General features: G+C 38.3%; 1 protein-coding gene across 5 annotated transcripts; it reads left to right on the top strand.

Moving 5' to 3' along the window:
- Positions 1–20: 20 nt before the first annotated feature.
- LOC120344410 (uncharacterized) lies at positions 21–17546 on the top strand. Of its 5 annotated transcripts, none has more exons than XM_039413631.2 (8): positions 21–39; positions 5231–5347; positions 7416–7571; positions 10427–10586; positions 12011–12212; positions 13327–13465; positions 14660–15304; positions 15714–17312. In XM_039413631.2, the coding sequence occupies exons 3-8, from the start codon at positions 7430–7432 to the stop codon at positions 16037–16039; spliced, it is 1614 nt and encodes a 537-aa protein (XP_039269565.2). In that variant the 5' UTR covers positions 21–39; positions 5231–5347; positions 7416–7429; the 3' UTR covers positions 16040–17312. The 5 variants fall into 5 exon arrangements, with proteins under 5 accessions (XP_039269565.2, XP_039269566.2, XP_077968487.1 ...); XM_039413632.2 differs by lacking the exon at positions 21–39 and adding an exon at positions 2622–2643; XM_078112361.1 differs by lacking the exon at positions 21–39 and adding an exon at positions 4672–4817.
- Positions 17547–17549: the final 3 nt, after the last annotated feature.

Here is a 17549-nt window from a genome sequence, read left to right as displayed (position 1 = left end):
GGTACAGATCCTGTGTTGAACAAGGAAAACTAAAAAACGGTAAGTGTTATAAAATAGTGTTTTTCCAATTGAGCAGAAATTGAGTTGCCTAAAAATTTTCTTGAGTCGCTTGTTTTCTCAAGAAAAACCGAAAGCTACTGCTTTTATTTTCTAGTGAATTTTATTGTTTATTTTATATTGAAGTATAGCTCAATAGTAAGTGTATACGCGGAAAGTTTCACACTTCCGTAAATTTTGTATCCACTTGAAGCAGAGGTGTGCAACCTGCGGGCCAAATGAGGCCTACAAGGAAAAATTGTCCGGCCCGCAGAAAAAACCAATTTCGAATGGTGTGCGCCCGCGAAACGAGTTTAATTTTGGTACATGCGAGTAATTCCAATCCCTCTTTGTTGCAAAGTCTATGCCTGGGACGTTACAATGGACCTTTCCCCGACCGTTGACCCCCGAAAAAAGTCTCCCTATACTTTACCATTGCGAAATTTTCGGGGCTATTTTAAAGAGTGCTTTTGCGAGTTGGCGCCTGTAAAATGGGGTATGTGTTTCAAACCATCATTATGATTCATCGCATATAACAATCTGTTTTTTAAAAGTACCGGTAAAGAATTTTAGCCTAGTCTATCACAGCTATTTCTACACTAATTTTTGATTACTGCAATTAAATTAAAACTTCTAGGAGGACAGAGTGATCATAGAATTATCTGATTTATATTTAAGTTTACGAAACACAACTGAAAACTAACCAATAAAGTTCAAAAACGCGAAAACGAGGTAATGTTTACGACCACGCATGAAAATCTGTCTGAGCGGATGCGAAAAGGGAGCATTGTTACGTCACATTTTGCATCTTGCTGATTGGCCAATATCACGAAGTAAACAAGGAAGTCGATGCTCGGGGAAAGGTCCATGCCATAACAGCTTACTTGTGCGAAAGAAACAGCGCATGTTATAAAGTCAGTAACCAAACATTTGCCTGCAACTACTAGAAAGCCTATGTTAAATAAAGGTGCGGCCCGCGGTTTCACCCAGTTATTTAAATTTGACTCTCCTGCAAAAAAGGTTGCACACCCCGGATTTAAGTCATAGGCATTACATATAGCCTTGTATTTGTACATGTCCTTGGGACGCGATATTTCACAAAATTTAATTTTTAACAAATTTGGATCGCTTGTCGGTTGGGTATAAGATATATAATAATAATACATTGTGTTTGTATGGCTCAATAACGCGCGCAAAATTAGGACAATCGTAATGCTAATCATATTTTACTGATTTTGTGTGTGTTTTGTGTCCCTTGAATAAACGCGTAATATACAAAGTGCCAAAAACCCGAAATGATGTAAACTATTCATTCACTATGCTCTCGCTTTTAATAACCAATAACACGTTTCCCATGATTACACTTCTATTTGTATTGGTATTTTTTGATTGCTGGAAGCAATGTCATAAGAAAATGGCGATACCCTGCGGTAATAATATGAGTATTCTATTCAATTAAAGAGTCCAGCTGCACACTAACACAAATGTATTTCTGTTAGTGTGCAGCTGGACTCTTTAATTGAATAGAATAGTCATGTTTATTCCAGCTACAGTATCCTTGCAGTATACGCATACGGATCCACTAGCATAAAGGCATAGAGAAAAGATAGGAAGTTAGTCTCGCGCAACCCAACTCAAATTAATAATATGAGTTACCGAGAATTAAATTATATAGTTGCACAAAGCAAGTTTGTTCGAATAACTCACAGGGCTCTATTCAATGATATTAAAGTAGAAAGTAGGAGGAACGTGATAGAGACACAGACATGTTATAACAGTTAAGAGTAGGTATGGGTATATACAGTAGTGGGATTCAGCCGGTTCGCACCGGTTCTATAGAACCGTCTCACGGAATTTTATGAGATCAGCGAACCGGTTAGCATTACTGGTTACTGTCAATGTTCTGTTTGTAACAGAACCGACTGAAAAATATAACTTTTGATAAGGAACCGGTTGACAAAAAATATCACCACTGGGTATATAATCTCAATCGCAGAAAACATACTAAAGTATACTATAAACTCTCATCGGATGACAGTTGATTTTGATCTACTTTTACTATAGGATAAATACATTTCATTTCACGTTCATTTCTTGACGGTAATCCATTTTGCGTCCTCTGGGATTAAAGGTCAATAAAATATTACACATTCAGGCTAAATATAAATGTGTTAATAGCCAATATTACTGCGGTAAACCACGTTTAATAACTATAATTGCACTGTAAAATAATACGCCATACTTGACAAAACTCACGCGTGATTTTAAATATGAGATATCATTTAGTCACGGTGTATCAGTATCCCATGTAAGGCAGATATAAGCGCGTATTACTTGTTTATTCCATAGAATTTACTGATTTTTTGTGTGGTATTGTGAAGTATTTAATGACCGAGGTAGAGTAATTATGGACATCAGTTTGCATGAAGGACTTAGGATGCGACTTTATTCGTATTAATCACCATTTAGTGGGGAATTTTAAATGGAACAGATTCTTAGGCAGGAAAGCGAGGAAAAGGCCTTAAACGAACGGAATTTTTAAAGTGATTCAAGAGTCTTGCTGCACACGAACACAAATATATTTCTGTAACGTTTCGTCTGACCAAGGTCAGACTTCTTCACACATACATAGTTCAACAATAACAAGAAAAGCAGTTGCATGCATATTTAAATAATCAGTGTAAAAGTATGGATGTTACGCATGTTAAATAATGATTAGGGATTTTCAAATGTGCTGTTTTCATCTTCTTTCCGAGCAAGCGTCTTGACGGGCAGGAACTTATCACTTTATAAATTTCTTTTGACAGACTTTTGGCACTTCAAATGCAACCAATCTTAACCGCTCGGGACGTACACTTTGGGAACCGCTGTGATGTATAATTATTAATTGGTGATTTCCAACTACCCCTGCACTATATCGTTATCTTTTCTCTCCCTGTTGAACCATATAAGTAAATTGCAAAACGCTCTTATACACCACAGTTAATCGCATTAAGTTAGTATTAAACGATATTACAGATAAACTAATACGTAATAATATATGGTAAATCAATTTATCGAGTGTTGAAAGACAGCGCGTAGTCTTGTGTTGTATTCTGAGCTACAGAACAACACATATGAGTTGTAGTAATGCATATGGTTCATTGCAGAGGCGCAGCCATGAATTTTCAAATGGAAAGGAGTCTAAAATTTCAAATTGCCAATTTATACCGTATAAGCTAACGGGACCGGATTTTCCGGTTTTAATGTCAGCACGTATAGTGTTGTGTTGCATTCTGAGTGACCGGACAAAATAAATATGTGAGTTGCAGTAATGCATATGGTTGAGTGCAGAGGCGTAGCCGCGAATTTTCAAGATTGGGAAGGGGGGGGGGGGGGGATTTCTAATTTCCAAGCTAGCGGGTCCCTATTTTCCGGGTTTAATGTCAGCGCGTAATGTTGTTTTGTATTCGCAGCGATTGGACAAAATTATGAGTTCTAAATGCATATGATTCAGGGCAGTTGGCATAATCAGGAATTTTCAAAGAGAGGAAGAAGGTCTGAAATTTCTAATTTGCCAAGTTATACCGTGTTAGATTGCGAGTCCGGTTTTTAATGACAGCGAAGTGGCGTAACCAAGAATTTTTAAGGGAGTTTCTAATTAAGTTTCTAATTGCCAAATTATACAATATAAGCTAGCAGGACCGGATTTTCCGGTTTTAATGTAGTGTTGTGTTGCATTCTGAGCGACCGGACAAAACATATGAGTTGTAAATGCATATGGTTCAGTGCACATGGTTACTAATTAAGTTTCTAATTGCCAAATTAGCTAGCGCAGGGTGGTCCAAACCCAGGCCCGCGGGCCACATGTGGCCCGCCGCTTCATTATCTGTGGCCCGCGTCACATTCGGAGAGTAATCAAAAAATCGCATTTTGTGTTGTTTCGTAATAAAATTAATCAGAAAAATCTTTTGACATATTGTTGCATCACTAATTGTCACAGAATTGACTAGTTTTATAGCTAGCTGAGGCAACTAGCGAAGCTTAAATGATGTGCTTGGCAGTCTAAATTATTATCTGGCTTTCCATCTTTTGGTCGGGAATATATGCTAACAATATAAACATCATAGAAAACTAAAAATCGAATATGGATTCTATTAGCCTTGGATGGCTGTGTCTGATAACTATGTGTTTGCACAATAAAAGTGCTTGTTTTGTATTGTACTGTTTACCTATTCTTGGCACTATTGTGGCCCGCGAACAATGCAAAAATAAATTTGTGGCCCGCGGAGTCCACAACCTTGGACCACCCCGAGCTAGCGGGCCCGGGTTTCAAAACGTGGGTTGTTAAAATTCTTGAGTGTCTTCCTTCCTTTAACCGCCCTATTTTAGTTGGACAAACACAAAAACCTCGATAAAGAACAAAATATGCAACAGCGAGTGTTATGTTGCATTCAAGAACCACGCCATTTTGATTATTAATAAATAAAATATAATACGGAAGTGTTGATAATAAAATCAGAACGCAAAAGAAAAATTGGTGGAAATACAGCTCTGGAGTTTTTGTTTTTCTAAATAATTGTCAGTTTCAAAAAGACTAGAATATACTCTCTTGTTTTTCCTGTGACTACTTCACTTTTTATATTTATATTTCTAACTTTATTTAAATCTTCTAGCCTCGTTAGATAGATAGTAATGTCATTAGATAAATCCTATACACACGGTATCTACGGACCTCATAAACCAAACGAAATTCCGGAAGATTATGATAAATATGATCGAAGTAAGGCGATTATGACAAGGTAGTTGATTCTAAGGTTAACGACAACACTTTCTCAACAGTTTTAGGATAGGATTTACATATTTATGCCAGGGGAGAGAAAGCTGACGGCTTAATCATATGTCGGGTATAGGATTAGTTAGCCAATTTAATGTTTCAGATGTATGGACTTGATGGCGGAGGAAGCCGTAACCGACCAGCGGTTACGTGAACCACCCTACGACGACGAGGAGTCCAGCAATCCTCTCGCACATAACTATCCCCGTGTGGGATTCGAACCCGCAAACCAACGCAAGGACGCGCAAAAGATCCAAAAATTCAACGATTTGAAAATCATGCGATCACACACAAACACGCCCGTGACTTTTGGCATATATATAAACAAAACGGCGCTCAAGGTTTTAATAGGAAGCTAATCATTCGCCTTTTTTTTAGAATTCTCCAGCAATTGCGTAAAACATTGAACATCGAAACAGAAGAAGAATTGGAACAGCAGGAACAGGGAGATGTAACAAACGATACACACGAATAAATTCTTCAAAAACGACCAAGGTGAGGTATTTTCCATTAATCTGGAGAAAATAAAATCGTCACGGACTGGTAACCAAACAAATGATCGTTGACTGAACGATACTCCCGAAGTATGTGAACCAAGATGGCGGACACCGGAACGTAGTTATGTACCAGGTTAGGGTTAGGCCTAACCTGCCAATTTACCATTTTTTCTTATTTTCTATGATTTTTCACTATTTTGAAGGTCAGTGTCTTAGAAAATAATTTTGTGCTTTTTTCTAAGAAATATCCTTATTTTTGACGTGTGTCCTTATTTTTGTCCTTTTCTAGGGGTAGAAGTTCTTATACCGGGCACTTAGATTGGTCAATTCGATTTGCTAGAAATGATATTAGAACTTCATCATTTGCTACGCGCATCCAGTGACGTAGTGAGTGAGGGGGGGGGGGGTTGTCTTGTGGGAGTCGAAACCCCCTTTTTGAAATGTAAAAAAAATGAAATCGTCTTTCTGTATCATACATAAAAATTTATATACCCTCAAGACTAATGAAAACACGCACATTCCGGCGTTCGATCGGACCCACTAGCTGGTTTCTATTTACCTTGACAAGTAAAAATTTTAGAAACCCCCCCTCCGTGAAAATTTCTGGTTACCCCCTGCGCGCATCTATGACGTAATAATAACGTCCCGCCCCTCAAAAGTTGTCCAACCGTTTATGAACCACTGCTATAGGGCGTCTTTTCTCTCACAACTCGAAATCATATTCTCATACCTGACCGTGGCAGGTGAATGAGTCATCATAATCCGCAAGAAGGTTGAGTCTTCCTCCTTCCATCCAAGGCGAAAATAATTGGGTACTCCCGAAGTATGTAAACCCAGATGGCGCTCGCCGGAACGTAGTATGCGTACCAGGTTAAGGTTAGACCGTATAATTCCAGATACTAATACTACGGGAGTCACTTGGCTAGTCCCCGAACTCACAATAGAACTAAAATAGAGAAAATTGGAATAAAATTATGGCCTAACCCTAACCTGCTACACATACTATATTCCGGTGTCCGCCATCTTGATTTACATACTTCGGGAGTACCGAATTTTTTTCCTTCTGTCCAAGGCGAGAATAAGTTAATTAGTCTGTAACAAATTAACTGGTCGACTATTCCCATATCTATCATGAACTAGTAATCAAACGAGAAATCGTTGTTACCTTAGTGATACTAGGATTAGTAATCTTAAGATCGGTAAGTATGTTGATAGGTATTTGTCTGTTTGTTTGTTTGTTTGTTTGTTTGTCTGTTAGATACAGGCGTTATCTCACGAAAGCGAGGTTGAATCTGCTCCAAGTTTTGCATGTGCATTCATCATAGTTCGGAACAGAAGCCTATTGATTTTTGATGAATTATGTCGTATAATTAGCGAGTTATTAATTAATTAGTGATGGCACACACGGTGTCACTTTGAAGTAAGAGCGCTGTTTTGAGGATCCCCTAACCTCCGATCGATAAGTCTTCGGTCTCCGACCGATATTCTCGTAATTTGCTCTTGTGACGTGGCGTTTCGAAAATTCATATCAATGATATATCAGATATTAATACATACGTAAGAATATGCATATTGTAACAGAATTGCAAATATTCCTCTGATATGGCCTTTGACAATTTAATATACTCTTGGTAAGGTGTCGCGACCTGTGACGCCAGCAGGTTGGTTAGGCCAAACGCTCTAGAACATGGGTTCCCAACCGGGACCAAGAAGGCAACAGAGCAGTTAGGGGGGGGGGGGGGGGGGCAACCATGCCAGGCAAAAACTGATTTTCCTTTTACCTTTACTAGAAAACTATCTGTTCTTCCTAGTTTCATTGCTTGACAAATTTACCCCTTGGTGTCCCCCCTTTTTTGAACAAGTATTGTTTGAACGAAATGGGTTTCACCACTGGAATGATAAACGGGGGGTCGTGAGTGTTGAAAACCTTTGTAAGTTGGGCACGGGAAATAAAAGTTTGGAACCACTGCTCAAGAAGGAGCTGTCCATGGTAATATGCATGCCGATGTAAAAGTTTTGCCGATTATGGAATGACTGAAATAATGCTGTTACTTATTTTCTTACAGCGTACTTATCAAGGATGCCAGACACGGACAGATTATCAAAATTAATTCAAAGACGGAAAATACAGGAAAAGCAGAATGATCGTATTAGAGTTCACAAGAATAAACTTGAAAATATGAGACTCGAAAAATTATCGAACTTCTTTGACTGGAGCAAAAGTACGATTTATTATGAAGATGTTGTGAAACTAACAAGAATGCTGAGACTAGACAACGAATAACGTAGAATTTGTTTTATAATATTCGTATTAACATTTTTATGGGAGTGTCGGCAGCACACCAAAGTGCAAATTTTCATTAGTTAAAGGTTTTCATATTTTTTCAAAGGTAGAGGAAAGTGGGATTAATGATACGACATAATCAAAGACTATAACGTTAAATAATATTTAATAATAATATTTGTTACATTGCGACACCACCAATTTTCAAGTATTCAAATTTATATAGTATAATATTATTTCAAATTCACCAACAAGGAGAGAGAAGCCGATATGGTATATTATTCATAGGCCGAACCACGGATTCTTGTTTCGTTATCAATTCAAGTCACACATGGAAATAGTCAACCACTTATTTGTTATTTCAAATTGTGCAAAATGGCTTTCTCTCTACGATATAAATATGAAATGGATATAAATGTCTATTGCAACGCTATTCTATTTTGTATCAGTGTTTTAGTAGACGTTTTCATACCTTTAATCTGAATAGGTCTTTGCACAATTTTCTACTAATTCGTGAAGGAATACCTTTTTTGAGGGGACCAGGATCATTTTTGTTCAACATTGTCAACCTAGTTTATTTTACCCTGGGTATACAGGGACGACGCTGCTTAATTGATGCCAGCCTCAACCAATCAGTGTTATTGTTTATCTGCGCACGCTAATATGTAACATAATATATTAACATTTTTAGAATTGAAGTGCATAGTATTGCTAATTATTAACCTTTATCTAACATAGAAATTTAGAAATATATCAAATTGTTAACTTAAAATATTGCCTGTTCGAAAGTTGTTCATTTGTCAGCTCATTATAGCTTCAATATAGTAATCAAATTAGTTCATCTTTGCCGAATCAACTTCCTAAACGTACCTCCTGGAGTATGCGCACCAAGATGGCGCACAACCTGAACTCAGGTTGTGTACCAGGTTAGGGTTAAGGTTGTGCGACATCTTGGTTGGTTTTTTGGCTCTACCTCCCAACCGTGTGCATTTCTTGTACATATAAACATATGTATTCTCTAAACCAGTGGTCCCCAACCTTTTATGGCTTTTAAGGCTTTCAGAACTCATGGCCCCATGGTTATCATTTCAGTGGTATTCAATAGTTTTACTTTAATTGGTAGATACAAAATCACATTATATTCAAACAATTCAAGCTCAATAAAGTGAAAACAACAAATGAAATAGCCTTATCAAGCTAAGTAACTAGGACGAACGGTAAGTTTTCTTGTAAAGGGAAAAGTAAAATTAGTTGTGCGCTTAGTCTACCGCTCTGTGGCCCACGGGTTCCCGGCCTCTATATCTTTCCTCGGTGCTCCTGAAGTATGCGCACCAAGATGTCGCACAACCTGAACCCTAACCTGGTACACAACCTGAGTTCAGGTTGTGCGCCATCTTGGCGCGCATACTTCAGGGGGTCCAAAAAATCTTATGCCTTGTGATCTTGACCTTCACTTTTTCAGAGCATCTTGTTATAAACAATTCTGTTGTTGTCCTTTTTTTACTTTCTGCAATACACACACACAACCGCATACTTCTCGGAGTTGAGGGATGATAAAATGACCGCCGGTCGGTTAGGGCTCCTTCCACCACCAAAGTATCCGGAACCAACATTGGTTGGCTATTTCAGTTTACGACATGGTAACCAGGCGAGAGACCGTGTTCAAAATAAGATTAAACAATAATAGAGAATAGACAATAAGTTTATTTCGTCGTGCAAGAAATCACAACACAAATTCAAAATAGGAAAATGTAATCATGCGTTACAGTAACGGATTTCATTGCAATTGACTGGAGGTCGCGTCAGTCTTGCATTCTGTGTTACCCTAATAATAAATGAGGTCATAAAATAACCGCTGGCCGGTTATCGCTTCCACCACCTTCTATCTATCTGGAACAATTAATTGGTTTATAGTTAACTCTATACCAGATCTGGACTGGTAGCCAGATGAGAAGTCGTTATTTGCCGAATCATCGATTATGTTCTTGGATAAATATGTATATTTCTTATCGTATTTTAATTAACACATATACTCTCTTTATATTACCTCTTTATTTGTTCTTAACTCGTTCACCTAATTTAACATCCATTTCGTTCGTTTTCGACTCGTATAATCTCTTCCCCTCGTTCTCTCTCTCTTTATATCTGTATACCTCCACAATCGTTGTTTGTGTTTCAAATATAAGTCGTAACAATTTAATTTAATATGAAGACAAAACATTTGTTTGTGGGTTTTATGTTTGGGTAGAGGTAGCGTAACCCGTGTAATAATAGTTATCAGATAACATAACTCTGGACCTTTTTACGCCCGGAATTGGATCTCCAAACATGATTGTATGATGGGTATTCGCAATAACTAACAAAAACGTGTGAATCCGAATTGACGCATGACGTTCGCAGGCTCGATTTCCTTTGGGAATAACTATGTGCGAGAGTATTTATGGAATCCTCGCCGTCGTAGTGTGGTTCACGTGGCCAATGGTCTGTTACGCTTTCCTCTACCATCAAATCCACGCATCTGAAACAAATAACTGTCTCACTATTCCCATATCCGACATGAACTGGTAACGTGAATAGAGGCCTAGCACGTCATATAGTTCGGCCATTTTATCGGCTTTTTTCTCCCTCGGATAAAAAAGATATATTATTCTTAACATGCATTTTTGTCAACTGGACGTGAGGCCGCGGTTCGCCATGTGAATAAACCGTATTATAGGCTTTCCTCTCCCCCGGGATAAGTGTGTAAATCTTATCTTTCATGCTTTCATTCAAGCAAAACATTTTACCTCACAGATCTTCTGAAACACGAACATTTGAGCACTGAGGCGAAATGCATTAAAAAACTTGAAAAATTATACGAAAGGCAATGCCAGATTGATGAGAAAAAGAAAATAGAAGCAGCAAAGAAGAGAAGGAAAGAAGCGAACGAAGAAAAATATAAAAAAGCTCTCGGGTATGAAGTAATGGTAAAATCTGGCATCAGTTGCTCGATGGAAATTAAGGCCTGTAATCCCAGTGGTTCATGGACAACGAAATATATATGCACGGACGCCAAACGGCTATTATGGTCACCGCAATGTTAGCAAAATTTCAGCTAAATTTTCAAAGAATTGTAATGTCAAATGAAAGGTTACCAAAATTCTTCCGAATGTCATATGAAAGTATAAAAGACATCAAAATTTGGATTGAAATATCAGGCCTAATAAGATTCAAATAATGCGTATAAAATGAAATCGATAGCATTCTAGCGACCTCTTCCGTCACTCACTAATAAAATCGATTGGCCAAGATAAAGGCGATTTTTTATATGACGGTATTGCTGTGAACTATAGAAACCAGCGAAAATTGTGGTGCAATATCGGCTTTACCGTGTTTCAATTTTCTATTGAAAATACCACCAAGGCTTATTTCCGGAGGATGTTCCTCATTTTCTTTTATCAAATAAAATTGCAAAGTAGAGAATTACGAGATTTTCAAATATATATATATATACAAATTATGGAAACCGATATTTATTTATCTATAAATAACACGTTTCTATTTAAAAAAAAAACTGCTAAGCATAGATTTTTGAATTATAAAACGTGTAGGGCAGATCTCTTGCTATCGGACTGAGTAAAAAAAAAAAAAATCCGCGATATCGACTAGGTCTTATTTTAACGTTTTTTTTTATTTTATATTAAAACATTTTTAGAATTCAGGCTAGGTCTTATTTTGGGGGAAACATTGTAGTAGAAGTGATTGCTTGCTAGCGACCTCTTCCGTCATTAACCTACCGATACCGTAAAATTTTACCATTGTTTTATTCCCTCAGAACGAGCGATACTTGAAATAGCGCGTCGCTTGTACGCATTTTAAGGCTTGATTTTTTGGTATGTCACGTTCAGCTCTCCCCAAATATTCTCTAAGGTTAACTCCGTCATAGCATAGGTGACGTGACGCTGCTCGATAACTATTACTGTTTTTTCGCGTCTTCCTTTACCCCGGGATGCAATTTGTTACGTTTCTTTATTCTGTAGGCTAGGTACAGTGTGTACTTTCGGTATGTGAAAAAATAAACTACTGGCCAGTGGCGTATCTACGCAAAACGGCACCCAAGACAAAGTTTAAAAATGCGCCCCCTTGATCGTTAACTGACAATTTTACCAATTGTTGTGAATTGAAATACTCGTGTAGGCTAAGTTATTATTAAAGTAAATATACGAGCTTCAATTATTCCAGATTTGAATTTTTTTCAAACTTTTCACCCTTTTTGCGCGTGTATTCAAACGGCGCCGACGGCACGAACCACGACAGCCATTTAGATACGCCACTGCTAATAACTGACTGCCAGATCGGGCACTGTGGAAATGCTAATAAAGTCTTTTTTCATTGCAGAATTGATCCGAATGGCAGTCCAGGTTTTGGGCGAGTCGATGACGAAACGTTGGAACGAAGACGGAGAGTAACAAGTGCCTCGCAGCAAGAGCAAGCAAAGAGTTTTATGAGTAAAGTGAAATCTCTGTCATCTGGGTACAGAGACAACGATCCACCGCAAGTGTACTATCAGAGGAAAGGAATCGTGCCGCCGGATAGAATCGTAAATATACACTTGGTTCCATTACATTTGAACCCACGTACATTTGAACCCACGACAATTGCACCTTCATACTATTGCACCTATGGAAATTTTTATCTTTATGGATATTTGAACCCATACTAACTCTAACCCATGGATTTTAGCACCCGCATATAAATTGGACCCGCGGATATACGGGTTCAAATGTACGGTCACCATATACTTGGTTTATTTCGATGTTACATAAATAAATACCGTAGAAACTAGGTAGAAAGCAATCAAAACTTTGCACTAGATTTAAATAATTTTTACCGAAATAAAAAAAACTCTTGATATCTATGACTCTATAATCTACATAGAAGAAAATCTAGAGCCAAGGCACTTACACAACTTTTAGTATAGAGTGTATTTTTAAAAATACAACTGGATTTTATTTCTTGCATAACCACCAAACAATGTCCTTATGTATTGGCGTATTCACTAAAATGCTAAATCTTAGTGACAAACCCGCCTGGCAAGCTAGTTTACGGAAATGGAAAGTATAGACGCGTGAAGAATTTAGGACTTTCAAAAGTATGTCTTTTATTCGGTACTCCTGAAGTATGCGTACCAAGATGGCAGACACCATAACGTAGTATATGTACCAGGTTTGGGTTAGGACATAATTTCATTACAATTTTCCTCATTTTAGTTCTATTACGAGTTCGGAGACTAGCTAAGTGACTCCCATAGTATTTGTACCTGAAATTATGGCACAACCCTAACCTCGTACACATACCACGTTGCAGTGTCCGCTATCTTGGTACGCATACTTCAGGAGTACCCTTATTTACGCGCCTTTTGGATCGTATTTTTAAAAATACAACTGATGTTAATTTCTTGGATAACCACCAAGCAATGTACTTGTAGGGTATTTTCCAAAATGCTAAATCTCGGTGAAATATCCGCCATGACAAGCTAGCTTACGGAAAGAAACACTCTAGAGTTTAGACGAAAGCGTAAAAAATTTAACGCAGACAAAAGTATGCCTTTTATTAATTTGCGTGAGCAGAAATGCCACAAATCAAAGTACCAGCCATTTTCAAGATTTGTAATCATTTTCAATCAATATTTTAATTTAAATTATATGAAACAGGTGACCCCGGAAGTAAGTTATTCCGCCCAAGCTCAGCAAGGAGGTGGATTTTTTGTTCCGCCGTCTGCGGTTCACGTGAAACAACTCAAGAAATGGCACGGGATACCAGAGGATGCCTTCCACACACAGTCTGTTGAAGGTAAAGAGAAAATAAATTTTTATTATGTCTTCTCACATTGAAATGTGGCGACTCCAGTTGGCACAGGCTGACGTTTAATACATTTTATTTGTAAGGAGTACCAGGATGGACCATCCGCCAATCGCCGAAGCCTATCACAGTAGCATTTATAAATATACCTGAAATACCTTAACTGATTATATATACATGACATGGGCAAACTACAGCCCGCGGTTCATCTGGCCCGTTGCGTAATTCAATCTGGCCCGCCTAATGCTGCCACAATCAAACTAAAACCAAATTTGGCTGTTCAAGCTTAAAAAAAGCTCAAGGACTTTGTTCAGATTGTGATTAAATTTAGTTTTGGCACGAGGCTTATTGTTTTCCATTTTTGCAAGCACTGTAAATATTGTCCATAAAACGTTCTACGTTACATTTAAATGACCCACTATCCTAGGTGGGCAAAATGTTTGGCCCCTGGCCCAAAAACCTTAAGCATCCCTGTCTATATAAATGGAAATTATTATTTCATTTCAAATGAAAACTTGGGGAAACTAAAAGAATAGTGGCGTATCTAGGGTGTGGCAGCCATGGCTCGTGTCATGGGCGCCGCTTGAACAGGGGCGCAAAAAAGTGCGAAAAGTATTAGTCATGAAAAGTTTCAATAAACTAATTTTAAATTGGGAGTAACAGAAACTCGTATTTCAACTCAATTAATAACGTACAACGGTACAAGTATCTCAATTCAATGATAGTTATTATGAATTGTCAAACAACTATCAAAGGGGCGCATTTTTAGACTTTGCCATGGGCGCCATTTTACGTAGATACGCCACTGCCAAAGATTGACCTAAAATTTTATGAAACAGCCTTAACGCGATTATACTTCACACTGAATTTTACAGCTATTCTGCACGTCTCATTGAATGAATTTCACAGCTATTCCACTGAATGTGGCTTGAACAAAATTGGGTACTTCCGTAGTATGTGAACTAAGGTGGCGGAGCCCGGAACGTAGTATGTGTATCAGGTTAGGGTTAGGCCATCTACGTTCCGGTGTCTGCCCTCTTGGTACTCATACTTCAGGAGTACCCAAAAGTGTTTTAGTCGAAACATGTCTAGCATGTCTTTTTACAAAATAGCGGGCGTGCGCGCAAATGCTCTTTAGTAAATTAGTGAAACAATAATATTCTAATATATATTACTTTTTTTCAGTTGAACTGACTGTGAAAAAATCGCTTCCTCCAGAAAAGCCACAATTTAATCTATTGGAAGCATTGAAGGCGACTGAGGATGGCTTAGAAGGACTCGAAATTCTCGAGGAAGAAGACGAATCGGAATCCGGCGAAACAACTCCGCTATCTTCAATGAGCAGCGACGGAGCTCCAGAGATTGACGAAGTCCAACTTGTGAACATTAGACCAAGCACTGCACCGGTTCCACGAACATTTCCAAGCAGAATGCGGCCGAATAAAAATCTTACGCTACCAGAGAGTGGACTCCTAACTGGCGCGGGAGATGAAGCACCTGTGAGCCCGTCAGATGAACCAAAAACGCCGGGGATACTTGTAAATAGATTAATGAAGCGACCATCAACGGCAGAAGTGTCGTTTTCTGGACCAGACTTGAACGAGACCACGTCCTCCAAGCCAAATCCGAGAGCCAGGCGACCATTAGAGAGACGTCAATCATCTGTAATCTCGTTCTCTGATTCGCCACAAACAAGAAGACGATCAAGCATTGCCACGCCCCTTGCTTTACTCCATAGAAGACAATCTAACGTGGCGGCTATTCATAGAAATATAAGAATGGAGTCCAAATTACTGAAGCCTAAACAAAATAAAATGAAAAGAAAATCAGGTAGGTCCCGTTCGGTTGCCATCATTTATTTGGTGTTATGAAGACCGCGAAGATGTTGACTATAATTTACGGAGCCCCACAATTAAAACAAGAGAGCTATGCTCAAAAAAATGGACACGTAGCACCACATAATTTCGATGACGTCATAGCAAAAAATAAAAGTAATAGCCCTCTAGCAAAAAAATATAATCTTTATTCACTGAAAATTTCAAAGCAATTGGTCCAGTAATCAAAGAGAAAAGCGATTTCTTCAAAACGTGTCAAAGAACAACAACAACATAATATTGAAGCGATCGTTATGTCCACTACGTGTCCAACAAAAACACATTGTTCCTTACCGATTAACACAGAGTAATCAGAGGCGATGTGGAAAACGTTTTCTAACGCTTGATTTGTAACATCTTTTTAGGCAAAAGAATGGGGCTAATGCAAGCTATCATGACTAACGAAGAAAACGAGGTTCTTGTTCGTAAACTAAGAGAAAAATCTCACACTCTAGCTATGGAACGACAGAGACGAATTCAAGAACACCGTGCACAGTCAGCACCTAGTGGCGGAATAGGACGACGGATTCAAACTGAAGAAAACTATCCAACGACACGGAGGCTAAGTTCTTTCAAGCTGGATGAAATGGATGGGAACGCAAATCGTAAAGATAGCAGAGGACAAAAGATCTTACTGAATGCGAATATGGATTATTCAGTGAAATTGACTAACAGAGTAAAGAGTTTTTGATGACGACCGCAAATCAATAGATAAGACCAGGGGCGTAGCCAAGGGTGGCTTTGGGGGTCGGTTCCCATGAAACAATCTTTCTGTACCATACATAGCTATTTTTCGTAGCTTGAAACGCTTTTAGACCGTTAAGACTCATGAAAGCAGACGTTTCCCGGCGTTCGGCCGGACCCGATAGCTATTTCGCTCTAACTTCGCAAATAGAAATTTTAAAACCCCCCCCTCTCCCTTTCAAAATTTCTGGCTACGCACCCGGATAAGATAGTTTTATATTTACCTCTCAGAAATAGGCTTACTATATATATATGAAACGAAAAAAAACAGGGCAGATTAGATCGGACAAACATTGATTCGAATCTGAAGGCTTAGTAATATTCAACTCATATTCCTAAATACGATAGATAAATGGTCTAATCACAGATGATGGCCTACATTGGTAAAAAAAACATTCTTGTATTAATATTAAATAAAAGAATACTTTATAAGTGCCATACTGCACGACCGGGACATTTGAGTCCACCTGGCGGGACAGCTAGTTCAAATCGGGACACTCCCGGGCGAACGGTAAGCCTACCCAAAAATGAAAGTCGATATGATCCTAGTGACTAGTCATATAGCCGACAGTGGCTTGGTTACCAATATGAAAATAACCAGTTGGTAATCCGATGTCTGGTTGAAAAATCCTTGATCGGTCACGCATCTGCAATAGCGACGAGACCAGCGTTCCCTTCGAACGCGAACTTTTTAATTTACTCAGAAAAAGGTATGTAATGTTCTGTCAAGGCGTATTCAAAAGTACGACTTACCTCCACTGATCACAATGATGAAAGTTCCAGCCCAATATATTTTTTATATATAAAATAACCTTCATTAACCTATTGCTCGTGTAACTGGTAGGCCCAGGAGCACAATGTACTAATACCTAAACGACTGTCGATCTTATCCAATACTATTGAAACCACATCTCAACGAATTAAATTTACATTTTGCGATGAATACTGTATGTGTATATCGCATTTTTTGCATGTACATTGCCGTATTCGTTCCACTCTAAACCACATAACGAACGCTGCGTGAAACTGGTTCAAGGCAATTTTTGGGCTATGTTTTTAAACTCACTCAACAGACGCGACCAGAGAGTCCGCCATAGTGTACCAAAAGACGGACAACCTTATCTAATGCTATCGAGTCTTACCACATTTCGCAACTCTTTACAGCTATAAAACACCCTGCAAAATCTTCGATAAAAACAGAATTGACGGCCATGCCATACATAGCCTTGTACCACACCATATTCTGAATTGATCAAGCACGCAAAATGTTTCCCCCATTATGCTCCACACTTGAATAATAATAGAGAACAAACGTTTTCTGACAAGGACAAAGGTTAAATGTTCCATTCAACTGCAAAATTTCTTGTTCATTCGAAGTAGTAACTTGTTATGCATGTATTCTTTTGCACTTAATATTTATGTACTTATATTTGAATAAATTATTTTTGAAAAAAAAT

The sequence above is a fragment of the Styela clava genome, chromosome 5 (assembly GCF_964204865.1).
Source record: "Styela clava chromosome 5, kaStyClav1.hap1.2, whole genome shotgun sequence".
Classification (NCBI taxonomy): Eukaryota; Metazoa; Chordata; class Ascidiacea; order Stolidobranchia; family Styelidae; genus Styela; species Styela clava.
Note: the sequence above shows the minus strand (reverse complement) of the source record. Positions and strands in the feature narration are given on the sequence as shown.